This window comes from Podarcis melisellensis, assembly GCF_964234715.1.
Source record: "Podarcis melisellensis genome assembly, chromosome: 1".
Taxonomy (NCBI): domain Eukaryota; kingdom Metazoa; phylum Chordata; class Lepidosauria; order Squamata; family Lacertidae; genus Podarcis; species Podarcis melisellensis.
In genome coordinates, this window is record NC_138528.1 from 78,487,741 (window position 1) to 78,513,415 (window position 25,675).

The 25,675-nt window shown below is 42.3% G+C and overlaps 2 protein-coding genes across 3 annotated transcripts; one reads left to right on the forward strand and one right to left on the reverse strand.

The window, feature by feature from the left end:
- The first annotated feature begins 11,425 nt into the window (after nucleotides 1-11,425).
- On the forward strand, nucleotides 11,426-14,830 carry SCGB1C1 (secretoglobin family 1C member 1). Its single transcript, XM_081907408.1, has 3 exons — nucleotides 11,426-11,565; nucleotides 12,585-12,769; nucleotides 14,580-14,830. The coding sequence occupies exons 1-3, from the start codon at nucleotides 11,511-11,513 to the stop codon at nucleotides 14,613-14,615; spliced, it is 276 nt and encodes a 91-aa protein (XP_081763534.1). The 5' UTR covers nucleotides 11,426-11,510; the 3' UTR covers nucleotides 14,616-14,830.
- A 2,834-nt stretch (nucleotides 14,831-17,664) lies between these two features.
- LOC309378543 (uncharacterized protein) lies at nucleotides 17,665-25,175 on the reverse strand. 2 transcript variants are annotated; one of them, XM_081926714.1, is made up of 5 exons: nucleotides 24,881-25,175; nucleotides 21,937-22,057; nucleotides 19,957-20,122; nucleotides 18,434-18,627; nucleotides 17,665-17,924 (listed from the first exon to the last, which is right to left on the reverse strand). In XM_081926714.1, exons 3-5 carry the CDS (start codon nucleotides 20,006-20,008, stop codon nucleotides 17,889-17,891), a joined length of 282 nt encoding a protein of 93 aa, XP_081782840.1. In that variant the 5' UTR covers nucleotides 20,009-20,122; nucleotides 21,937-22,057; nucleotides 24,881-25,175; the 3' UTR covers nucleotides 17,665-17,888. The 2 variants fall into 2 exon arrangements, with proteins under 2 accessions (XP_081782840.1, XP_081782839.1); XM_081926713.1 differs by having other exon boundaries at nucleotides 24,680-25,175.
- Between the last annotated feature and the right edge of the window lie 500 nt (nucleotides 25,176-25,675).

The window sequence follows — 25,675 nt, forward strand, 5'->3', positions numbered from 1 at the left end:
CTATCCAGTGAATAAATGGCCACGTAGGCATAGCCAAAGAAGAGAAAATGCATCAGAAGGTCAAAATAAGACACACAAAATTTGCACATAGTCATTTATATGTATAGATATACATTTAGAAATAAATGCAATTATTTAATGGGAAATTTAATGCACTCCACCCTAGGGGTTACACACTCACCAGGTGATCGGTGTGCTTGCTCTACAAGTGCTGTGTATTCACAGTGTGCTTTAGTGGTTAAAGTGCTGGACTAGGACCTGGGGGAGCTGGGTCAAAAAACCCCATTGAGCTATAAAGCTCACTGTGTGATCTGGGGCCAGTCACTGTTTCTCGGCTTAACCTACCTTGTGAGAATAAATGCAGATGGGGAGAAACATGTGTGCTGTCTTGAGTTCCTTGGAGGAAAAGGGAGCTTTCCCAACTGGATAAATGGCTCCTTACCACGAGTGTCCACTATGTTAAGGTTTTAGTTTTGTTTTAAATGTATTTTCTTTTGTGCTTTTAACTGGGTTTTTAAATGTGTAAATTGCCTTGAGATGGTGGTCTAGAAGGTGATTCATAAATCTACTGTAACAGCAGCAGCAGCAACAACAACATAAAATAAATGGATAAATAACTGTTGACAGGTGCTTCAAAACCCCTGCTTTCTCTTGTATGGCTTCTGCGGGTTTTATCTTTAAACTGGGAAACCCTTCAAACAGCAGACTGTCGTCTGGCAGTCTTTCAAATAGAAACAAGCAGTGCTACCAGAGAGCTCCATATGTGAGAAGGGTTTTCCACATTCAGATTAAACACTTCATAACACCATTTTTGCCCTCTTGCATTTTAAAACCCCATTTATATTCTGCACCTGAGTCCACAGGGAGATGCACTTGCACTTTGCTGGGGGGGGGGGAGGGAAATCTTTCCTTATTTTGCAAGGAAATGTCTTACAGGGCATGCCATGGTGACCTACACATTGTCTATTAATTTTACAATGTTTGAAGCAGCCCTGTCTCCTTCAGATTTCATTCCCCACCTCTCCCTCAAGAGACATCAGGCCGCCCATCTTTTCTCTCCCTCAGGAAATCAGCAGAAGAACAAGGTGAATAAGGTCATGTTTCCTCATTTGTCATTTTGTGGGCGGAGCCGGTCTTGCTACCAGGTGTGTGTGTGTGTGTGTGTGTGTGTGTGTGTGTGTGTATATATATATATATATATATATATATATATATATATATATACACATACATACATATCCGAGCTGTGCAGTCCAGGATCCCAAACAGCTTGCTGCTTATTGTAACCCATATTCAGAGCCTTCTTTGCCACCATGAAGCCAGTGCTTGTCCTTCTGCTCATCACCCTGGCATTTAGCTGTTCCTCTGGTAAGCATTACTAATGGCCTTCATTTCCTCAGCAAACTGAAGGAGCAAAAATAGAACAATTCAGTGTAGTGTCTTCAGAAGCAACATTTGTAAACAAAGTGCCAGAGAGCCTCAGTGAAATGAACTCCAAAACCAGGACCCTTCAGGCATCGGGCTCTTCAGGCAAACGGGACCACCTGCCCAAAGGTAGGTACACAGGTGGCCAAATGCAAAGAGTTGTATTCAGCTGACCCACTGAAATTCAGCAACCTAAATTCATCCTATCCATTAACTTCAATGGTTCTACTTTGAGTAGAACTAGAGCTGAAAACCACCTGATATGTGGATAGGGGTCAATTATGGATACCGCTAGTAGCAAGTTTATGAGCCTGGATGGTTAGAGCATGGGACAGCTGCATATTCCTGCATTGTAGCGGGTTGGACTAGATGATCCTCAGGGTCCCTTCCAATTCTCTGATTCTATGAAATTACTGGCTCTGACTGTATTGATGCGGATTACCAAGGATTGCTTGTGCATCTGGAAGAACAGTTGGGTTCAGAGGAGCTGTGACAGTGGAAGGAGCGTGAAGGAAAGAAGTGTGTGGGTTCAGGGAGAAGAAAGAATAGTTTTCAAAAAGGCTGGTCGTAGTATTCTAGCACTATGACCCACCTACTTACTTCAGGAAAATGGGGTGGTCCTCTCAGTGCCCAGAACAAGGAGTTCACCTGGACTAACTCTTGAGAGAACCCTGCACTCAAGCACAACCCAACCCAACCCAAGTTCTCTCAGGTGCAGATCCCATTGTTCTTACTCCCTAGTAATTGTGTTTACTAATTGTGTTTAGTTGCTTTTGTGTTACTGCCTGGCAGCTCACAGGACGGAACTCAGAAAGATCTGTGAAGGTGACAGTCAGTGAGTTACATGAGGCACCGCCAGTTTATGTTGGCTCTAGTAGTGAAATCTACATTCTGTTGTGAGCTCCAGTGTCGTACTCAATAGCATCCAGTTTAGAAGTCACTCAGTTCATAGGAAAGCTGGGCCAAAGTGTTTTTTGTGTTTCCTGGGGGAAGGCAGTGCTATGTAGAGGAAGCTTAATGTTTGACTGGTCCTTCCTGAATACACCACTTCCAGTGAGTGTGCCACCCTTTCATCATGGCTTCATGTCCCTGGCATGCAAACATAGCAATGAGTGAGTAAGCATTACACTCTTCCCTCATGTAGTGTCAGCAGAAGGAGTATTTCTCCCACCACAATTCTACAGAGTTATACTGTAATTGGTATCCACATCATATCAGAGGTAGTGCATTCTCAGGTGGGCCACCACAAAGGGTTTAAATAAAGCATGCATTTTTTAAAAAATCTGTTTGGTTTTTATTTATTTTTTTCTTCCTAGCTTCTTTTTATCAGTGTGCAGTTGTTCAAGATGTTATGTCTCTAATGCTTCATGGATCAGAGTCCGATGTGAAGAGTGCTCTTGAAAAATACTCTGCTTCAAAGCTTGCAATAACTGCTGTAACCACATTGAAACAGAGCGTCGACAAATTGTCACAGGAGGAAAAAAATGGCTACAAGACACTGGTGGTAATTCTGTCATTTTTTTCTTGCTCGTTTTTCCCCCAGTTGAAGACAGGTTCAAAACAGGTTCAAAACAGGTTCAAAACAGGTTCAAAATTTTCAAACTTTATGTACAGTCTGTTTGTAAAAAACATTGTGGTAGAGATCAAAAGTCAAACAGCCCTCTCTCTACACAAATTCCTATGCATAATCTCTCAATTTACACAGTATGCTTATAAAATTATGAGGGAAACCCAGGTCTGCCCACACTAAAGCTGGCCAACTGTTCCAATAGTTCAGGCAGGTGTCCCAAGTCACAAAGAGAAGGCAAAGATATTAATTATTTCCACTTATCTGCCATGATGCAATCTCATACATTTGGGGAAGATTATTAATACTTTTGTTCATCAAAAAGTACTCTGTGCTTTTGTCTCCTGCTTCTTTTACACTTCAGCACCCTGTACTGACCTACATTTCATTTCAGAAAAAAGTGCTGGAAAAATGCTAAGCCTTCCAAGAATTATGATCTTTGGGTGAAGCCCAGATAATTCTACAGCCTGACTGGCAGCATCAGTTGTGGAGAAATACTCCTCATCAATCTATTATCTTCTTCCTCCTCTCTTGTATTGTCATTGATGAAGAAGTTTCATTTCCCCTGTGAGGCAATAATCATTATGCTACAGAAAACCTTGAGAATTTTTATGCCATGTTCTTGAATATTTCATGCTCAAATCACTACCTTGCATTCCTGTGCTCAGGGTTCATTTCTAAAGTTGTATGATGAATGCATTTTGTCACAGACAGTGCTGGATTTATGTATAAGCTAAACAAACTATGGCTTAGGGCCCCACTCTCTTGGGGCCCCAAAAACTATATACTTCTTCTTAATTGTATTTCACTATTAATATACTTCTTCTTAATTGTATTTCACTATTAATATACTTCTTCTTGATTGTATTTCAGTTCAACAATTACTTTGATAAAATACATACTTTGTTATGTGCAAATGGCTTTAGATACCTATGAGGTCCATAAATTACCATATAGCATATATTCAATACAAAAAACAGCGACAATTTGTTGTTGACAAAGGACAGCTGGACATATAATGGGCCCTATTACCTTCAGTAGCTTAGGGCCTCATCAAACCTTACATGAGGCCCTGATTATGCTACAGAAAACCTTGAGAATTTTTATGCCATGTTCTTGAATCTTTCATGCTCAAATCACTGCCTTGCATACCTGTGCTCAGGATTCATTTCTAAGTTTGTATGATGAATGCATTTTGTCATAGAGGCAACTTTTGGGGATCTAGAGAACAAATCTAGAAGGGCAACATTCCCCCTGCCCCTTAATAGTAAGTGACAATGGGTTCACATTGATGTACTAAAGGACACAAGCCCAGCTCCAGAGTATTGGGTGCCCACAACAGACTGCCCTTGATAGATCCCACAGCAGCAATTGCTTCCTCAGTTCCCACCAGCCTCTGGTGTTGTTCTGGGTGCAGCCACCAGCCTCTGTCTCCCCCTTGCATGCAAGCAGACACATGCACAGTGACAGTGTTGCTGTTATGTGCTGGGCAGCCACGTAGCTCCCCCAGCCTCTGGAGACAGAACAGCTCAAGCCAGGTAAACCCACTCCGGTGCTTTATGCATTTGCATGATAAGGACATGTGATGCAGCCCTGATGGGAGGGTGCTATTCCTGCTTGGAGTTGGGCAGGAAAGTAGGAACTTTAAAGTATTCTGCTTCCTCTGTGTGGCACTGGTCAAGCAAAGGTTCTTTTCACAACGGTCTCCACAAGGTTTGGGTGATAGCTACTCTAAGTGCAATACCTGAAGTTGCCACAGGATCCAGATGCTCACTATGGAGCAAATAATAACTCCTCAAGTAACATTGACCATCTGCGATGATTCTTAGAGCTCCATCTCGTGGCTTGCCAGAGAGATGCACGAAAGAAAATAAGGGAATTAGGGAATAAGCCCTGCGGAACACAACAGAACCCACAGCTGAGCAAATCTCCAACAGATTGTGCTGTGCTTGAGTGCAGCCGCACACACATACTCTTATGTACAAAGTCCGTTTCGGGGGCCTAATCTGGCCCTCCGGTCGGTTTAATGCGGCCTCAGCGGCAGTTTATTTCCCAGGGTAAAATCATAAAGAGAGCTCAACAACTTCAATCCCAAGAAAAGGTTAACAACTTTGGTTGGCCCCTCATGGCCCTTCACTTCATCAAATCTGGCCCTCTTTGAAAAAACGTTTGGACACCACTGCCTTATGGGGTATCCAAGAGCACTATTTCAGACACATGGCTCATATACTTAGGTATGTGTTTACCTTGTACATTTATGAATGGATTATTTTTATATATGAGACCTTAGAATTCCTATAACACCTTGTTCTGGGCAATGGGAGAACCATCACATTCTCTTGAAGAAAGGCGGTTGGACATTACAACGCCAAAATATTAATACTAGAAATGAAGGAAGTTTTCCTTCATGTGACATTTTGCAGCTTAAAAAGAAGATGTTACATTCAGCCGCACAGGTGCATGTCCCAATGCAGGTGATACTATTCACATGGAGAGCCAGATGTCTGAAATGTCCTCATTTTGGAACCTGTTTTACTGTACAGTGGTACCTCGGGTTACATACGATTCAGGTTACATACGCTTCAGGTTCCAGACTCCGCTAACCCAGAAATAGTACCTCGGGTTAAGAACTTTGCTTCAGGATGAGAACAGAAATCATGCTCCGGTGGCGCGGCGGCAGCAGGAGGCCCCATTAGCTAAAGTGGTGCTTCAGGTTAAGAACAGTTTCAGGTTAAGAATGGACCTCCGGAACGAATTAAGTACTTAACCCGAGGTACCACTGTATTTTGTTTACAAATGCTGTCCCTGAAAGCATGCACTGAATTGTTTTATTTTTGCTTTTTCAGTGACTAGCTGCAAAGAGCCATAAGTGATTCTTACCAAAGAAGTAGCAGCATGCTAGGGTGATGAACAGAAGGACAAGTGTCAGTTTTGGGCGAGGGGGCAGACACTTTAGGAGGTGCAAAACTGGGCATGTAACTTATTTAATTGCATAGTTCAGAAACAGGAAATAGCAACAGATGTTCTACCCATCACATGAAAATGGAGGGCACTATAAACTTATTCACATCTGTTATCTTCCTTATTTCTTGAGGTGGGGGGAAGATGGATGGGAGGGGAATTCTTTCATTGGTGGAAGAAAAAGATGAAGAAATAAAGGCAATAAAAGGAAGGAAAGAAAAAGAATATATAAACAGCACTAACAAAAAAAATCATCAGTTCACAGTATGGATACAATACCCATCAGCACATCTTATTTTGATTGTTCCCCACCCCGTTCCTTTTCCTTCCCCTTTTTGTGAAATCTACAGGTAAAAATTATCTCAATAATAATAATAATAATAATAATAATAAGAAGAAGAAGAAGAAGAAGAAGAAGTAAGCCTTCCATTGGTTCGGAAAAGCAAACCTAGCAGAGACAGGGCTGTTTTCAACACTGCAAAATTTGTGGGCAACATGCTGAGTTTAGATATGGAAAATCCCATTGACATATGGACTTCACCAGCAGGTTTGGGGCAAAAAATCACTCTTTATTTGCATAGCCTACTTCACAAGTTTATTGAGAAGCTGAGATGTGCCAGTTTTATGCAAATCAATGTTCTCTTTTGTCCTCATTTTTGGTAATGCATTTCCTCTAAGCAGTGATTTAATAAGGGCTGGATGTCAGGGTCAAAGTCCAGGTTCCTGCATCCCTAGGTAAAGGTAAAGGACCCCTGACAGTTAAGTCCAGTCACAAACAACTCTGAGGTTGCAGCGCTCACTTTACTGGCCAAGGGAGCCCACGTTTGTCTGCAGACAGTTTTTCCAGGTCATGTGGCTAGCATGACTGAGCCGGTTCTGGCGAACCAGAGCAGCGCATGGAAACGCCGTTTACCTTCCCGCAGAGCGGTACCTATTTATCTACTTGCACTTTGATGTGCTTTCAAACTGCTAGGTTGGCAGGAGCAGGGACTGAGCAATAGGAGCTCACCCCGTTGTGGGGATTCGAACCACCGACCTTCCAATCGGCAAGCCCTAGGCTCTGTGGTTTAGACCACAGCAGCAGTTCAGATGATGCAAGGAGAGGCAAACAGGCCCCACATCAGCACTTGGGTCAGCATGGGCATGTTGGAGCCCACCAAGGCTAACATCTTTTCCTTCTTATTTTTAAAAACATTCTATAGTTAGGGGGCAGCCAGCCAACCAGGCATATGCATGGCTACAGATGTTCATTTTTAACCCACCCACCCCCAGTAATCACGTTTTATTTTATTTTTTTTAGAACAAAATAGTGTTTATTCCCATTTAAGTGTATTTAGCAGCAGGGCACTGGGACGCATGTGGCGCTTTGGGTTAAACCACAGAGCCTAGGACTTGCCGATCAGAAGGTCGGCAGTTCAAATCCCCGTGACGGGGTGAGTTCCCGTTGCTCGGTCCCTGCTCCTGCCAACCTAGCAGTTCGAAAGCATGTCAAAGTGCAAGTAGATAAATAGGTACCACTCCGGCGGGAAGGTAAACGGCATTTCCCTGTGCTGCTCTGGTTCACCAGAAGTGGCTTAGTCATGCTGGCCACATGACTTGGAAGCTGTACGCCGGCTCCCTCGGCCAATAAAGTGAGATGAGCGCCGCAACCCCAGAGTCAGTCACGACTGGACCTAATGGTCAGGGGTCCCTTTACCTTTACCTTTTTAGCAGCAGGGCAACAGACTCCATTTCATTCCTGTAGGCATGGTAGCGCTATGATTTTAAATGATTTTAAAAGGTGAAATTTCAGGTCTCATTGTTGTTTTTTCTTTTAAACCAGGGTTGACAAACAGTTTTTGTTTGCTTTTTCGCTTGCTTAAATTTATCATAAATGAAGAAACAGTTTTAAAGTGTGGAATTGCTGGTGGTGGTGGTGGAGGAGGAGATGGAGGAAATAAATGTTACTGTAACTGTGTGCTTCACAACTGCAGTAGTTCATGTGCTCATCGAAAGAGGGTGCTATCGGACCACTAAGTCCAAAGCCTAACATTACTTAACTGTACCACTTTGCCACTCAAAGAAAACAACCCTGCCTTTGCATAATCTACTTCATAGGGTTATGGTGAGGATGGAACACTTAGAGACTCCTGTGAGTTTCTTAATGTATAAATCGAGCTATAACTGTCAGAAAAGCAACAATATGTATATGTTTTCATGTTTCATGTACATGGTTTGCAAGTGCTGTATCAGTTTCACATGCGCTCAGGCTTGCACTCCATGTCTCTGATTTCCTCCAAAACTCTGTGTAAAGAAAATAACCATCTGAATATGTATTTGGTGGCATACAAACAAGATCTGAGGACAATAGAAAATGAGGAATTAATGAAATTAAGTTAGTGCTGCTGGAAAGGTAGTGAGGTCAGGGAGAGTTAGTGCTCATTAAGAACTGCAGAATAGGATGTATAAAAAAATTTAAAAAATTATTTAGACCAACTAAGTTTGTTCTGGTGCATGCACACAAAAGCTCATACCAAGAACAAACTTAGCTGGTCTCTAAGGTGCTACTGGACAATTTTTTATTTTATATTTCGACTGTGTCAGACCAACATGGCTAACTACCTGAATGCAGAATAGGATGGCAGATTTTGCAAATATCAATAGCCATAAGGTTTTCATGGTTATGATGTGGCAGTGGTGGTGATGATGATGATGGGGAACAGAAAAGAGCAGGGGGCAGACAAGCTTGAGCCTACCAGCAACCTTCTCCTTTGTTGGAGGTGACCAAGGGTGAGTGGGGAAAAACCAAGCTTGAAGCCTAAGGTGGATAGGGTCAGAGGAAGGGCTTATCTGGACCCTCCAATATTTTATTCAAGCTGGCACCCCTGCCAAGATAACTAATGGGTATAAATAGCAAGGAAGCATTTGTGTTAAGAACAGGTGAACAGGATCATGAGGTTTGCAAAGATCAGTGGCTGTAAGATATTCACAGTTGCAAGGAGCAAATGGTTGGGGACTGGGCAGGGGAAGAGGCAAAGGCAGATTATTCCATAGAAAGGTAAATAAAAAATGATCAACATAATCCTAGGCATTGTAAACTGTCACAAATGTCTTGACTTTGGCAAGAATTGATAACACAAATGCTGCTTCTAAATTATTCAGGTCATTAAGCGATTACCTAAATTAAAGGATTAGTTTGTATACATGGACTTTTCTTCTTTGGGAATTGATTTGGACTGAGGCATGTGTGCTTTCCCTCATTTATGCTTTGGTGGCCTCCACAGAAAATTAAACTGTTACTAGCTGCCTCCATTTTGTTCATTGTGTGTGTGTGTGTGTGTGTGTGTGTGTGAGAGAGAGAGAGAGAGAGAGAGAGAGAGAGAGAGAGAGAGATATTAAGGGCTTCAGACTGGGCACTTCAATGATGGAGTAGCATTTGAAGGAGGAGGGGCATTAAGAGACGAAGCTTCTCCATCAGTCATCTACCAATAGGACAGATGCAAACATTCTCGCCCCCCCCACTAGGTGATCCTTCTGATGGCTGAGTCCAGCAACACTCTACACATCTTTTACTGTAGCAGGCAGGTAGCCAACAAGGTGGAGATGGAAAGAAATTTATTTTCATGTTGGTGGAAATGCTGGAGAGAGCAGCTCTCTCTCTCTCTCTCTCTCTCTCTCTCTCTCTCTCTCTCTCTCTCTCTCTGTGTGTGTGTGTGTTTGTGTGTGTTAGTTACAGGCCATAAGAACACAATTACACCTATTTGCATATAGGATGTTGTTCACCTTTGTATCTCCCAATGCAAACTTTTCTTTGAAATACTTAGAAATAAAAGCATTTGCAATGGTTGGAAAGCACTTTAACTTAAAACACACCCCAAGCACCTAGGGTGAACAGCACAGGGCTCCTTTGCAGGAAGGGTGGAATATAATAGTAAATAACTAACTAACTAGTGGTGCGGTAGTTTGGCACAATTAGCAGCTGAATTTCAAAGCGTGCCAAAACCAGGAATAAAAGTAAAGCATGCCTGTGGCCAGATTAACTGCTCCTTCAGAAAAGAAACCGCATGCCAGTATCAAGAGAAGAAATGTCAATAGCTAAGGAAATCCCTTAATGGTAGAAACAAATCCCAAACAAAATCTGCATTAGGGGGTCTTTCCATAGGTGTATTTTATTTCATTAAGAACATTGATAACAGGTGGTAATGGAGTCCGTTGGAGCAGATATACAAGCCTCTGTTCTGTTCTCCGAAGCTATGACACGTTGACCAGTTCGAGGAAACCAAGCAGCCACAGGGACTGCCATCTGCACTGGCAACAGCCATGCAGCTGTTGAATGGGGCAGCAGCAAGGCCATGGCAGCCAAATCACCTGCTGGGACCAGTGCCATCAACGTGTGTTCTGGATTTCAGACAGAAAGCTTTTGTTTAAAGACACACTAATGTTTAAAAGCCTTGAGAGTGTTTTCTCTGTTCAGATTAGACAAGCTGCTACTGTGATTGTATTTTATAACACAAATTGTCACCGAAAAAGCCCAGGTCTGAAAAATAATAGGAGAATGCAATGATCTGGCAACTGCTTTGTATGAATCCCTATAGAAAGTGAGTAAACAAATGGTGGCAGTTCCAGGAAAAAGAACACAGAGGTGACAACTGTAGTGTCTGTCACAACAAATGTCCCACTGTATACAGATTAGGGGTGTAAAAACAAATCACTCAGTTCAGAACCCACTTTGGAGCCTCAGGCTGAAGCCTAGTAATGTCCTCAAACTTAATTTAAGATCTGAAGATGAGCCTTGCTTTGGTTAGTTTTACAAAGCTTCAGCTGTCTCCCCATCAACTATAATGGAGAGATCAGCAAATGGGTTTAATGTGTCAAAACTGGATGAAATTTGCAGGCATAGTAGTCTTCTGAGTGGATGAAGCCTACTAAGTATCAGAGGAATGTGTATAAGGTTTGGTATTGTCCTAGATGCCTTAAACATGATTGGGTAAGAGTACTGATTTCTTCACCTCTGCCATTACTTTCCCAAGAAATTGTTTGAAATAAAACATTACCCTTTCTATGCTCCTGCTTTATTGTTGATGGAGTTAGTGGATGATGTTTTTTTTGAAATATATCAGATACAAGGATTCTAGAGAAAACCCAACTCAGCAGATCTTGGTCTTGTTATTTCTCCCGGGGGATTTGAAACAGCTCTTGTTGTTAAAATGGACTTAGAAAAATTCCAGCTCGTTCTATGCTGTGTGCAACTATGGTCATGGCTGTTGCCAGTGCATATGGCAGTCCTTGTGGCTGCTTGGTTTCCTCAAACTCTTCAATGTGTCATAGCTTCGGAGAATAGAACAGAGGCTTGCAAATCTGAAACTGGCTGGAGGGCATATTTGCCTGTGCGTCCTTGCTAAGGAAATGTGCAAGGAAGACAAGAGCGAAGGAAGTCTGGTGACCTGCCATGCTCTGTTGAGGGAGGAGTCAGTCTTGTAGCCTCTTATATATCTCCTTCTTTCTCGGCTGTGCGCCTTAGGTTCCAAAGGAAGTCACAAAGCATTTCAGCTATTCCTAGGAAGTGGTCCTTGCTGCTATGAAGCCAACCCTTCTCTTTCTGCTCCTCATCCTGGCATGTAGCTGCAACTCTGGTAAGCATCCGTAATGCCATGCACAATTCTCTGCCTGAAAACACTGTAGAGCAGGGTTTCTCAAGCCTTCTACCCCTCAAGGCCCACCTGACACAAAGTGGTGGTGCAGGGACAGAACCAGTCGCAAAAGGGTGGCAGGGAGACGCAGAGCTTAGCATAACTGGCAATCATGGACGCCATTCTCTACTAATATCTAATTGATCTTTGGACGTTGCTACATTTGCATTACATGCAATAGGTCTCAGTTTCAGTCTCCAGCACCTCTAGGCAGGGCTGGCAAAGACTCCTTGACTGAAATCCTGCAGAGCTACAGCCAGTCAGTGTAGCCACTACAGTGGTACCTCAGGTTAAGTACTTAATTTGTTTCGGAGGTCCGTTCTTAACCTGAAACTGTTCTTAACCTGAAGCACCACTTTAGCTAATGGGGCCTCCTGCTGCTGCCGGAGCACGATTTCTGTTCTCATCCTGAAGCAAAGTTCTTAACCCGAGGTACTATTTCTGGGTTAGCGGAGTCTGTAACCTGAAGCGTATGTAACCCAAGGTAGCACTGTACTAAGTTAGTTAGTGGCTTGATTTGGTGTAACACAGCTGCCTGTGTTCCTACTGAGATATTGCAACTCAGCCCCTGCATTTTAGGCAGAATTTGCTTATTAGGAAGCTATAAGCGGAAAAGGTTTTTTCTTTTATATTTCTCTCTTCTCATTCCCCATTCCTGATAATATTCTACAGCCTTTTAAATGTGTTTGTGGGAGGTTTTGTTGTTTCTGTGTTAACTATTTATTTGTGCTTTTATCTATTGTTTTTATCTTGTGAACTGCCCTGAGATCTTTTGAAGGACGGTATATAAATCTAACAAGGAATAAATAAAAATAATCAAGCCATACACTCTTCCCAGTTACTATTGTCATTATACATTTAAAACTCCAAAGATCTGAAATAAAATGTATGTGAAAAGTTATTTCTTAAATCGCCAGCTATTTAGTGTTTTTGTTTTCTTTGTTTGTTTTGCTTTAATGCAGCTTTCTCCATCTGTGAGCCTGTCAAGTCTTTCGTAAAAACGGTGCTTTTTAAATCAGATGATGAAGTTGAGAAAGAAGTTGCTAAGCACACAGAGGACAGTGATGCCAAGAATGCTGTATTTAAATTGAAAGAATGTGTCGGCGAATTAAGCCTTATGCAAAAAGCAACTCTGCTTCCTGTGGTGGTAATTATATTTTGCTACAACTATCTAGAAAATTAAGCTAAGTCATTTGTGGGGAGTTGGGGAGAAGGAGAAATAGTTTTGTTCCCACTCTCTACCATGGGAAGCTGAGGTGGGGAGGGAGGCAGACGGACAGATGGAGGAGGAGGAGGAGGAGGAGGAGGAGGAGGAGGAGGAGGAGGAGGAGGAAGGGAGGCACAGCAGACACAGCCTAACCTCGATGTTCATGGGGGAAGTCAGTGGCGGAGAGTGAAAGGCAACAAAAAGCAAACCTTTTGAGTTCGTGGTTCATTTTCTCTCCTGGCTTCAGAGGCGCTGATGCATCTCCTTGCCAAAGGTGGAAGGGATTTGGTGGTGGGGATGGGGAGTCACTGATATAGCTCCTTGCCAAGGGTGCATGGGAGCCTAGGTACGCCTTTGCACGCATGCATGCAATCCTTTCACTTTTAAATTCACATTTCAACCTTCTTATTTCAGGTGATGAACTACTTGTACAGCATAATTGTGTATCTATGAGATAACTGGCTAAGTCAGAGGTTCCACTGTTGAATTAATTCAACTAAATAGTTTTAACTGGATTTCAATAATAATAGTAGTAGTAATAATGATAACAACAATATTTTTAATTTATATCCTACTCATCTGGGTGCGTTTCCCCAGCCACTCTGGGTGGCTTACAACATATAAAACGCAACAAAATACCAAACATTAAAAAACAACTAAACATTTAACCAACACCAACCCAACAAAAATGAAGCAGAGAACAAAAATTAGAATTATTTAAAACATTTTAACCAGTTGCCCCAACCCAAGAGTTGTTCCAGCAGTGTCCCAGGGTGTTCAGGGGGAATGTGGGCCCTACCCCTAGGCCAGGTGGAAATGGGCCTTTCAGCAGGGAGCGGTCTGTTTTGAATAATTGTGCAATTAATTGTCACTGTTTTGAACTTTATTGCATTCTTATCTTCCTTAGTGGGTTGTGCAAAGCAGTGTTCTGAATGATGCTTTTAATAGGGGATGCTGGGAATGAGTTCATAGGACCTGGGTGTGTGTGTGACCCAAAAGTTTGATAACCATTGAGCTAAACAAAGATACCAATATTGAATTAATTATGACTGAAGGTCCTACCTTCGTCTAATTCAGCAGACAAAGTGATGCTCATGAGGTGTAACTAGGGTGGTCACCAGGTGAAAAACAGGGGAGTGACTCCTGCTCCTATAATAATTGTTTAGATGAAGGAATTCCAGCAGTTGTCACTTGCTACACCTGCAGAAATTCTACTGCACAACTGTTAAAGGTACAGGAGTCCCATCCTCTTTCCCAACTGACCAGCCTATTGACTCCCTTGTTTGGTATAATGCCAGTGAATACCCATGAGTCTTTGGGTTGTATCTAAGCTGCTGTTCAGCCCGTCCAGAAGACTTCCACTTGTGCAACAAAACTTCCCCCTCCCCTCCTCTCCCCTGTAGTCCACCATGCACGTGCCTTCAAAATCTTCTCCAGAGGATTGGAGGATCCTTCAGAAGAGATTTTGAGAGTGGGCTGGGAGGGAGAGGGGAAGCCCTGCTGCACAAACAGAATTCCATTGAAAAAGTAACAGGTGGGTATCAGTGTGAGTAGTATTCTGGTTTCTAGTATATAAAGAAGAGGCACGGTGCTCCTATACCACTCAGATCAAGGCTAGCACCAGTATAGTAAGGATGTAAAAACTTTTATAAAAACTTAATCATCTTTCCAGACAATATATAGCCCATATTGTTAGGTTGGGATGACACTGGCACTTTATGCTGACCTTTCATCTGTTCTTTCAATTCAGAGGAAGGTGATGAAGAACTGCGACTCAATCCAGTAGCTTCAGTTTTCAAAAGAAATCTACAGCAACGCTACAGGTCAACAGCCAGACAAAGCCAATTGCAAGTTGCATCCCTTCCTTCTCGCTGATCAAGGAGCCCCATCTTTCCTTTAGAGTGCATCCATCATGATCTACAAAACTTGAAGAAACTTCCTATAATATTTCTAAATCACTCAAACTTCCTGTTTCATTAAACTCATTGCCTTGCATTCAAACTCTGCTTTGTGTATTCTTGATGACAAGTGCTCTTTGCTCACCAGCTGAACTGCTGGGAAGGGCACAAACGTTTTGGTTGCAAAGCTGACTTTGTAGCAGTCACTTGGGTGTTTGTAATATGCCACACTACATGGCTGGTGATATTTGTAAGAGTTTCATCTTCAATGTGAAATAATTCTGCAGATCATTGGCCCAATGCAAGGGGTTATACTAACTAACCCAACACAAAGAAGTCAAAATAGAACAGAATAGTTGCTGGACTTCCCTAATTTCAGGGGCATGATCAATTGTGAGCTAAGCCTTCCATTCACTTACCACCTGATTTTGCAATATGTGAAACAGATAGTTTTCACTCAGGTCCATATATGCAAATAAGGGATTGAAAGTGACATTCAGTGATTGGATAGTTACAGAAAGTGGTTACTATTGCGTTGTAGTGGAGCTCTATATAAGCAGGCTGGCTGAACCCTTCAGTTCAGTTCTGTTCTGGCCTGTGAATAAACAAGAGCTGTTTGAAGAATCGCTGTGTTGTCTGATATGTTCACCCACAACTTAACAGAATTTAGCCACCTTAAAATACTGTTACACACTACCCCAATCTCCACGGATTCTGGGGTTCCAGGCACTTACCCAGGGTTGTGTTTGCATTGGGCAGATGAAGGCACAGAGGAGGCTAGTGTCTTTAAGAAACATGCTTTAATAACACATATTTACAACCTGAGCCTAGGATGGAGGAGTACACAGCATTACATCTCCAGGGTGTCTCTCCTTACTTCTCTCATAGCTTCAGCCATCTTGAGTCCAGAGCAGCCAGCCATCTTCCTCAGCCTCTGGGATACAGCCTCTCCAGCCAGCAGCCAAGATAGTTCTGCCTTTCAGCTCCTACATGAAGTTCTGACCCCTCCTTTCTCACTCCCCCAAGTCCCTGGAAACACAGCCCCTCCCCTTCTGCCTCAGGCATTCCAAGCCCAATTTTTAAAACCTGCCAATTCTCCTGTCTCTGTCCACTTCTCAAAGCCACATGGTTCCCCAGGTGATTCCTGGCCAGGAAGCTAGTTTAGCATGCATTTTTACACTGCATTTATACTATTATTAAAAACCTTAAAATAAATCAGAAAGTTAAAAAGCCCAGTAAAAAAATAACTAACTTCAGCATAGAACATAACAACTAAAACAATTAAACCCAGCATAAAACTTGGCGAATCCAATAGGTTAGGAGTCGCCAGCATGGTGCCTCCAGATGTGCCCTCCAAGACAATTTGCTGCCTGAGGTGAAGCAGAAAATAGCAGCTCCCTGGGAACTGTATTTTGTTAAGGGTGCATAGATAGGGAATATTGGGCTCTGGGGACCAGATACAGCCATCCAAGCCTCTCTGTTGGGGCTCAGATCACCCACCTCCAGTTTTGCTTTGCAGCCTCCTTGAGGTTTTTGGTTTTTTTACTGACTGAATGTGTCTTTGGATGGTGAGAAGGCAGGGTGATGGTGAGAGAGTGTGCAGCATCTTCCCTCCTTCCTCCCCCTTCCCCAAAAACAAGCTTCATTTTTCCATTCCACAGAGTGGGCTGGACTAAGTTGTTTGCTATGTTCCCGCTTGCTGTGCCAACCATGAGCTGCACTGTAGAGGGTGCTGTTGCTTATGTAAGCAAACCAGAATGAATGCTTGATAAGCAGGTCATTTGCAGGATGCATAAGTCTGAATATGGTTACAAACTGTATTAGAGTTGTGCACCACATACAGACAGAATCCTTTGATACAGCAATGCTAGCCCTTTGCCATTTATTGTTTTATTGTATTTTATCCTGTGAGGTCTCAGGAAAAGCCACAGAGGCCTGTTCTTGTCTGTTTTTTGGTTAGACTAACGGATGCCATTTTGCTTCTGTAAAGAAACTGCCTGCTTTATAATTTCGGAGGGTGAGCCACAAATATGTGAAGACCAGATAACATTGCTAGGCAATTTTCCAGAAAACTTCCCTCTGCCAGGAAGCTTTTCCCTTCAAGGTCTCCAGGCAGGGTGTCCTGTTTTGATCAGCGCTAGGAACCTCAAAAGGGGGAAAGGCAGGGGGGATGCCTATAAAAAGTCTGAACAAAGGCTATTTGGGCATGGCTTCTCCATCACACTGATGAGTGTGGATCACCCACTCTGTTTTACTCAGCTGAATAAACGAGTAATTATGGGACTCTGTCTATGGCATTTATTGGCCTTTCAGTGACCAAGGCAGCTTGCGCCCGATTAGCGGACCCCAACAATTCTTTAGTGTCCTTTTATCATCTGACCCATCTACTGCAATTATTAAGTTTGCAGATGACACCACCATAATGGGTTTAATAACAGGTGGAGACGAATCAGCGTATAGAGGGGAGGTCCAAAAAATATCTACATGGTGCCTAGGGAATCACTTGCACCTTAATATCAGCAAGAATATCGGGCAGAAGATATAGAAGCATGATTAGTTGCACCAACAGGGTAAATAACAGCTTCTATCCGTGGGCTGTTAAGCTGCTGAATGAAAAGATAACAACAGGGCAACTGACTTTTGGGTTTGGTGGGTGTGCGTCAGTAAATGAGGGGAATTAAGACTAAGAGAGTTGAGTGGGGGGTGCTCGTGTAATCTCACTGTATACAAGTTGTACAAGTGACAATAAACTATTTCATTTCATTTTATCTTTTGTTCTACCCTGCTTTGAGTTGATGGTATATAAATATTTTTATAAATAAATATCAACAAAATTAAATTCCCTTTCTAGAATTGCTCTCTAAATCCTTCAAGTAGTCTCTGGATTAACTGTGGCATTTATCATACACACTGAAAAATGAATCTTCAGTACAGAAATGCAAAGCACGGGTTTTAATAATGATTCAAGTAGGAATGATTGAAGAACATGGCAGGAGATTTCTCTAGCTTTTCTGCAGCATATGATTATTGCTTCAAAGGGAGGCAGGAGCTCCGACGTCAATGACAGGATCAAAGAAATAGAAGAATGGATCAATATTTTCCAGCAACCAATATCAGTAGTCAGCATGTGGAATTTGATTGACTTCTTCCATAGATCAAAATTACTCGTCGCTGCTGCATTTGTCAACCATCTTTTTCTGAAATGAAATGAAACAAATGTAAGTACAGGTGATAAAGGAAATGAGGAAGGTTGTGGCTAGCTGGTTCTTGGTGAGCATTACTCAACAGCCTGCTTCCTGAACAGTAGAAGATCATGCCATGGTGAAAATGACTGAAAGTCAATAAAGGGCAACTTTGCCTCAATTCACTTGGCTGAACCATCAGAACAATTGGGCAGCTTTAGGGTTGGAAAAGATGGGTCTTCCATATGATGGCACAGGCCTGCTGCATGCATATTAAACTAGAGTTATTACTGTATGACCTGAATTAGTCTCTGACATATGGAGAAGGCTCTGGTAATATAGATGGCAGGACAAAGAATTTAGATCCTTTTTAGATCATCAGATATTAACTTGTGGCCTTTGATATGCATGCTAAAATGATGTTTTTAAATAGCAGACTGCAAATAAAGTTTGACGGGATGAAAGACAAGGTATAATAAATACCCAAACACAGGCAAGGAAAAAATGGCAAAATAGATAATTACCACAAGATCATATAACCCCTCTTTTTCCTTTTCTGTAAATTCATCCTGGGTACAACTTTGCACCTTCTGTGCATTGGTTATCCCATACTTTGAACGAGGTACGTGTTTTTTAAGCTCCTCTTTTAAGTCATCCGCTGTTCCAGAAAGGAATTCAGTCACTGAATTCTCGACAGAAGGACATAGCTCAGAATAAACTGGGATGGGGGAGGAAACAAAACAAAAACAAAAACTGAATTTATAATACTTTATACATGTTTTATTTAAACTCTTTATTGTCATCTTTGAAAAAAGAAATAATCACCTGATAACTGGATGGAAATAATTTGATTCAGCTGAGCCCCAGCTCCAGCTTGGATGCCCATTTCTCTGCAAGAAAGCTCCACGGGAAAAGCACTTTCTTGTGCTGACACCACATGAGGATGGTTTAAATGTTCTTTCCTTACCATGTTTGTATGTCAGGGACACACAGCCCTGACCAGAGGGTGCTATGTTTCCTGGGGTCTGGAGATGCACAGGCGGGGGGGGGGGGAATACTATACTTCCTCTGTGTAGCACTAACCAAAACTGACCTTTTCACAGCCGAGTAATTTCTAAATTAGAGGCCATAAATATGACATCTTAACTTACCATAAAATTCACATGTCACTAGATCAAACTGAGTCCTGTTGTAGTCCACTTAAACTCACTGACTATAATCTTCAGTGATTTTTAGGGTGCCCAGGTTATAAAAAAAAGGACAGGGCTCTTGCACCTTTTAACAGCTGTGTAAAAGAGGAGATTTCTGCAGATGCACCTCCTATGCCAAACTATACCTGCTGAAATTTTTAAAGGTACAGGAGCCTTTCCCCCCCCTTTTTTTCCTTTTTGCATCTTGTTGCCATAATGATTTTTTAGAGCTCAGTACTGTCACTGGGGATGTAAGAAAGCACCGTTTCTGTCAGAAACTATGTTACTCGTCTCACTGTCCGATGTGACAAATTTTACATAATTATGTAAATTATGTAATTACATTGCCATTGCATTATTCAACCTCATTCATTTCTATGTAATGGAAACATGGGGCAAATGCGAGGGGACGGGGACGACGACGACGACTCATCAATCATGTATCGTTTCCAGACTGAAAGTGACAACAGCTTATACCAATTGTGTTCAATCAACTGATTTTCATTCCAGACGTGGAACGAATAAGTGAACAGAGGCGATTTCTGCTTCTATTTCCCTAACTGTGGTCTGTGCAATCTTAAAGAAAACATACTGGGAAGAAAGCCCCATTGGGCACAACAGGACTTACTTTTGAGTAAGCCTGCTTTGCATTGTGCTGCACTTGAGTGGAGGCCCTGCGGAGCTGGTCCAGGATGTCTCATTGTCTAAAATGTCCAGCTCTTGGAGTTCATTTCACTGAGATTCTACTGAGATTCATTTACAAATGGCATCTCTGGAAATGTTATGCCATACTACTAAATGTTTGCTTCTTGCATCTATTGAAACCAAGAGCCAGAAGTCTCAGTAGTGATGCTTACCTGTAGAGCAGTAGCATGCTAGGGCGATGAGCAGGATGAGTGTCAGCTTCATGATGGAGAAAAATTCTCAGACGGGTTGCAGCCCACAGCAAAGCTATCTGGGATCCTGAGCTGCGCAGCTCAGGCATCTATATATATAGCTCTATGTGCCCACGAGCTGCTCCACCTACAACACAACACATGCCCTAAATCTTATTGTTCTCCTCCTCATTTCTGATCAAATCCAAAGGAGATGGAGAGCTGCTGCATGCATTTAAAATTCAGTGTGCACTGGGTTGGTTACTGCGGTGTGCCTTATTAGAGAGTTCCTTGAGGGGACAAAATCATTTTTTTGACTTTTTGTCTGCACTGCAGATGGGGGAGAGAGCCAGTCTGTCAGCAAACTGATACGAAATATCATCTACCTGAATGTTTGTGGCAGCTTTTAAAAGAAAGAAAAAATGCTGTGGAAATGGAGTGAACTAAATTTAAGGTTGGCAAGATGAAGAGACCAAGATCAATTCCTACAGCACAAGGAGGGTCTGGTGTGGTTTCCTGTTGACCTATATGCAGAGTGTACGTAGGATTTAAGAAGACAAGAGAGCCAAGAGAGAGTTATGGCTGTACTCTTGAGTTTCGATGCATCAAATCCCTGCTCACATATGAAGCTCACTGGGTAGCCCTGTGAGCTTCATATGTGAGCTGAAAGAACAAAGGCCTTAGCTAGGATATATATATATATATGAAGCTCACTGGGTGTGTGTATATATATATGTATATATATATATATATATATATATATATATATATATATATATATATATATGCAGGTTTTGGTGTCCTCGGGTGTCTTCCCGTGTAAAAGTTGGGGTGTCTAGGCAACGTTTCGACGAGGTCTCACTCGTCATCTTCAGGCTGGTGCTTTCGGCCGAAAGCACCAGCCTGAAGATGACGAGTGAGACCTCGTCGAAACGTCGCCTAGACACCCCAACTTTTACACGGGAAGACACCCGAGGACACCAAAACCTGCATTCCTGTACCCGTGAAAATCTACGAAAGCAAATATATATATATATATATATATATATATATATATATATATATATATATATATATGAAGTTCACTGGGTAGCTTATTATTATTATGAAGCTCACTCTTTCTTGGTCTGGGTTCTTCAAAGGGGTATTGTGAGGCTCGAGTGCCACACTGAGTTTCTGGGGACGAGAACGTAACAAAACAAAATTTCTCTCTCTCTCATGTGTTATACTTAATAGTCCCTGTGTGTAGTTGCTAAATCAATTACAAATACACTCATGTTTTCATTCTGTGACTTTGATTTGATTCCTGCACCCCAACCACTTTATAAATATATAGTAACCTTCCAAATGTGCATTCAATTATATGTAAATGAAATTTCAGGACAAAAGATCAGTGGCTGTAAGATTTTCAAGGTTATAGAGAGCAAATGGTTGATGGAGGCAAAAAGGAAAGGGCAGGTTGTTCCATGGTTAGGTAAATGCAAATGATCCGTATAGCCTGAGGTTTTATAAACAGTCCAAACTATCTTGACTTTGCCAAGTATTGCTAATATGAATGTTGCTTTTAAATTCTTTAGGTCATTATGGGATTACCTAAATTGAAGGATGTGTATATATTGACATTTCTCCTTTGCGTATTGATTTGTGCCCAGGCCTGTGTGTTTTCTCTTATCCATGTCCTAATGGAACAGATTTAGGAGAGTGGCAATGCTGGGGACACCACAACTATGATTTAGAATGGAGCACAAATGCGGAGGGTGCTGAAGTTGCGCAGGGCTCCACTGAAATTTGAGACCCCAAGCTCCGCCACTGATGGAACTACTTCATTGGATACCACCTATTATCTTTGGGCTAGGCTAACTATGAATTCTGCTTTGAATTCTATTCACTCCCCCCAATTATCCAGATCTTCATTCATTCATTTCATAAGCAGACAGTATAGACAATATTATCTTTACTAACCAGCTAGGTTTCTTCTGATTTCCTTCTTCTTTTCTTTCCTTGTTATCTTTTCCTTGTGTGGAGGAATGTACTATAACTTTCTGGGGGCGAAAGGTCTGACACTGGCAGAAAGATTCCTTAGCTAAAAACAAAGTGAAAAGGGCCAAAGATTAAAAAGAAATAAATCACGAGACTTACGATGAGAAGAAATCTGACCCATTTTAAAAATGCTGTATACTATTACAAGAGATCAAGAGCAGCTCACCTGGTTGGGTGGAGCTGCAACAACAACATTTGACAGAGGTAGCATCACTTCCATGTACTGCCAGGGGAAGGTGGTGGTGAGGCCAGGGCTGTGCAGAGCCAATCTAGTGCTTACGCTAATACGTCTGTGTGGCCTAGATGGAAAATGATCTGAACCTGTGCAAAGCAGCTTTGTGTGTTTGGTATTAAGTGTCTGAGGCAAATTTTACACCTTTGTGGGCTGTAGAAGAGGAGTGCTCACAAGCATGCTATCAGGTGGATTAATGGATTGATCAACCCTTAAAACCTTTTCAGGAGATCTTGTCAAGGAACAAGAACTTATGGCCCTCCAGATGTTTCTGGAATACAACATTCCTATCCCCTGTCTGTTGGTCATGCTTGTCAGCATCGCCCATGAGCCAGTGCACCAACTGGACTCATGCACCTCAACCCCGACTGGGCTAGGCGAGCTGGGTAGCACTGCCAGAGACCACCTTTCTCACAGGAACAGGTCACAGTGCTGTGGACTCACAGCTTAGAGCTGAGAGCACCGGATTCACTGTCTCAATAATACAGTCGTTGCGCAGCAGAGTTTTGCAGAGTCTTACAGAGTATAAACCACTTGGAGAGCAGCTCTGTAGAATATCTTCCTTTTATTCTGTAACTACAACTATGATACAAAACTATATACAGAGCTGAATATTCTAAGCATAAATCAATGCTACACTGAGAGTCTGCAGCTGCTCTTAGCAGCAACCTTATCTCTAGACACGATCTCTAACTCTCCGATACACTGACTGACTGACTCTCACACACTGATGTGGTGCTGGGGCAGAATAAGTAGATAGCAGAACACGCCTCCTCCTCTCTGGAGAGTCAGCAGAGATCATCAGGAGATCATCAGGAGATTCTTGGATATGGGAGGGGTGAAATCTCCTCAATGCTAACTGAGTAGATCAGTAATATACAAGGTGGCTACAGCCACTTTACCCCAATGCTGCTGCTTGGAGGGTACATATTCCGCTTCTCTGGAGATAGGCACTGCTTTTTTCATGTACTCTTAAGAGAGATAGGCAGGCTGTTTGTACATCATCAAGAAGCAGAGCCAGCATGGCTTCTGCATGGACAAGCCCTTTCCGACGAAGCTATTAGATTTATTTTGGAGTGTCAACAAGCATATAGATAGAACTGATCCAGTGATGTAGTGTACCTGGGCTTTCAAAAACCTTTAACAGGGTACCTCATGAAAGTTTAGTAAGGTTAGCAGTCATGGAATAAGAGGAGAAGTCTTCTTGTGGGTCAGATATTGGTTAAGAAAACAGAGAACAGGAATCAATGGACAGTCCTCCAAATGGAGACATGTGGAAAGTGGAATCCCACAAGGATTGGTATTGGGACTTGTGATCTTTGGCTTGTTCGAAAGTGATCTAGAGTTAGGGGTAAGCAGTGAGGTAGCCAAGTTTGTGGAAGATAATACATTGTTCAGAGTCGTTAGCATGAAAAGATTTTGCAAAACTTTTTCCAAAAAGTCCTCTCCAAATTGAGGGAATGGGCAGTAAATGGGAAATGCAATTCAGGGTAAACAAGTGTAAAGTGATGCATATTGTGGTGAAAAATAATCTTAATTTCACATATATACTCATAGGGTCTGAACTGGCAGTGACTGATCAGGAATGAGACCTTTGGGTAGTAGCTGAAGGGATATTTGACCCAGGGTGTAGCAGCTGTGGAAAGGGCAAATCGCATGCTGAAGATGTAAGAAAAACACTAGGGTCTAATTTGAATAGTAGAGTGCTAGGTATCTGGTGGGAGGGGCTTGTGTGTTCTGCTTGGAATCAGCCCCTCCCTTCAGTGTGTTCCATTAAGTTTCAGTTAGGACGGACCAACTGTCTCTTCTTGTTTCTTGACTCAAACTTGCCTCATGTCGTCGTATTTAGTTTCTTTCATTATGTTATTTTGTTACAGTTTTATTATTAAAGCTGAGTTTACATATACGTAAGCTTTATTTTTCTCAGTGAACAAGAAACTCTGCTGAGGAAAGGTGTGGAATGTCCTAAACTGCGTGAGTGAGGGGATATTCCCAGATATTGCCAGGAGGATTGATTTTGTTAATCACCCCCCACCTCCACAACAGAAGATACCTAGAAAAGGAATTAAAAATAAAACTGCTGATATCATAAAAGCACCATTATACAAATCTATCAAGAAGGTGGAGTAATTTCTCTGTGAGGAAATGCTGCAGAATTTTTGACTTTTTAGTTCAGAGAAAAAAGGTGATGTGGCAGAAATTATGCATGACAAGGAGAAAGTGTTTTTCTGCTTCTTTCATAACATTAGAACTCATGGGCATCCAATGAAGCGGAATGCTGGAAGATTCAGGGCAGATAGTTAAACTATGGAACTTGATCCCTCAAGAGGCTGTGATGGCCACCAACTTGAATGGCTTTTCAAAAGGATTAGACAAATTCATGGGGGATAAGACCATCAGTGGCTACTAGCAATGATACCTTTGTCCTCCTACCTTGGGAGCCAACATACATCTGAATCCCAGTTGCTGGGAGCTTCAGGTGAGCAGAGTGCTGTTGTCCAGCTCAAGTCCAACTTGCAGGCTTCCCATAGGCACCTGGTTGATCCCTGTGAGAACAGCAAGCTGGACTAGATGGGCCACTGGTCTGATCCAGCAGGATCATCTTATATTCTTACGTTATGTTAAGAGTCCTACCAGGTTCAGAGAAGTGCAAGATGCTGCAGTAAGACTTCTTAAACAAGAGTGCAAGCCTTGTGGGACTAAACTGAATCCATTTTTCTGCAATATCCAATTACAGTGGTTTGGCAAGAAAGAAGGTCTAGAGATGGGGGGCTGCTTGAAGGAAGGAGTGCCCAGCACCTTAATAAAGTATATTTCCCAGAATTCTTTGGGAGAAGCCACAACGGTCAAAGTGTTATGATAGTGCTATAATTGTATTGTGCAGATGAGGCCACTGACTAGAGTCACATGATACATTTGGCAGTCTTTGTTCCTTATTGAAATATTTTGTTCATCATCCCTGGGCTAATCAGATTGCCTGCAGAAAGGTCTTGTCTATTTTGAAAAAGTGGACAAATGAAAGGTTTCCTCTAGCTTATCTTTGCTGCCTTCCTTTAACCTTGTAATATAAGCTCCTGACTGTCTAGCACATGTCAGTATCATGAGCGTGCGAGCGCATTTACTCACATTTGTGGAGTGTGTGTGTGTGTGTAGACATTTATTCACAGGTGAGCATATCAATTCTATCAGCTGCATTCCTGTTCCTGGGATCAAAGTTGGGGCCCATAAACTCTACCACCTGCTTCCATGACTTTTCCATGTATCTGACTGATCATTATGGCACTTTGTCCCTAGTACTAACCACTCTCCCCACCCCCCACAAAAAGGGTTTGGAAGTGGGGGAAGCACAACTGCCTGTCTCTCAAACTAGCAACACAAGGGCCCTCTCTAAGTTGTAGAGAAGGGCTGGGCCAGCAACTCGCTGTTCAG

What these genes read in the sequence shown, in the direction of transcription:
- LOC309378543 (XM_081926714.1), bottom strand. Translation starts at nt 20,008, where the DNA reads ATGAAGCTGACACTCATCCTGCTCATCGCCCTAGCATGCTACTGCTCT. An exon ending in AGCATGCTACTGCTCTACAG is followed by an intron (nt 18,628 to 19,956) that starts GTAAGCATCACT and finishes CCCCCATCCCAG; the next exon opens with TTTATTCTGAGCTATGTCCT. An exon ending in AGGGGTTATATGATCTTGTG is followed by an intron (nt 17,925 to 18,433) that starts GTAATTATCTAT and finishes ATTTCATTTCAG; the next exon opens with AAAAAGATGGTTGACAAATG.
- SCGB1C1 (XM_081907408.1), top strand. Translation starts at nt 11,511, where the DNA reads ATGAAGCCAACCCTTCTCTTTCTGCTCCTCATCCTGGCATGTAGCTGC. An exon ending in GGCATGTAGCTGCAACTCTG is followed by an intron (nt 11,566 to 12,584) that starts GTAAGCATCCGT and finishes GCTTTAATGCAG; the next exon opens with CTTTCTCCATCTGTGAGCCT. An exon ending in CAACTCTGCTTCCTGTGGTG is followed by an intron (nt 12,770 to 14,579) that starts GTAATTATATTT and finishes CTTTCAATTCAG; the next exon opens with AGGAAGGTGATGAAGAACTG.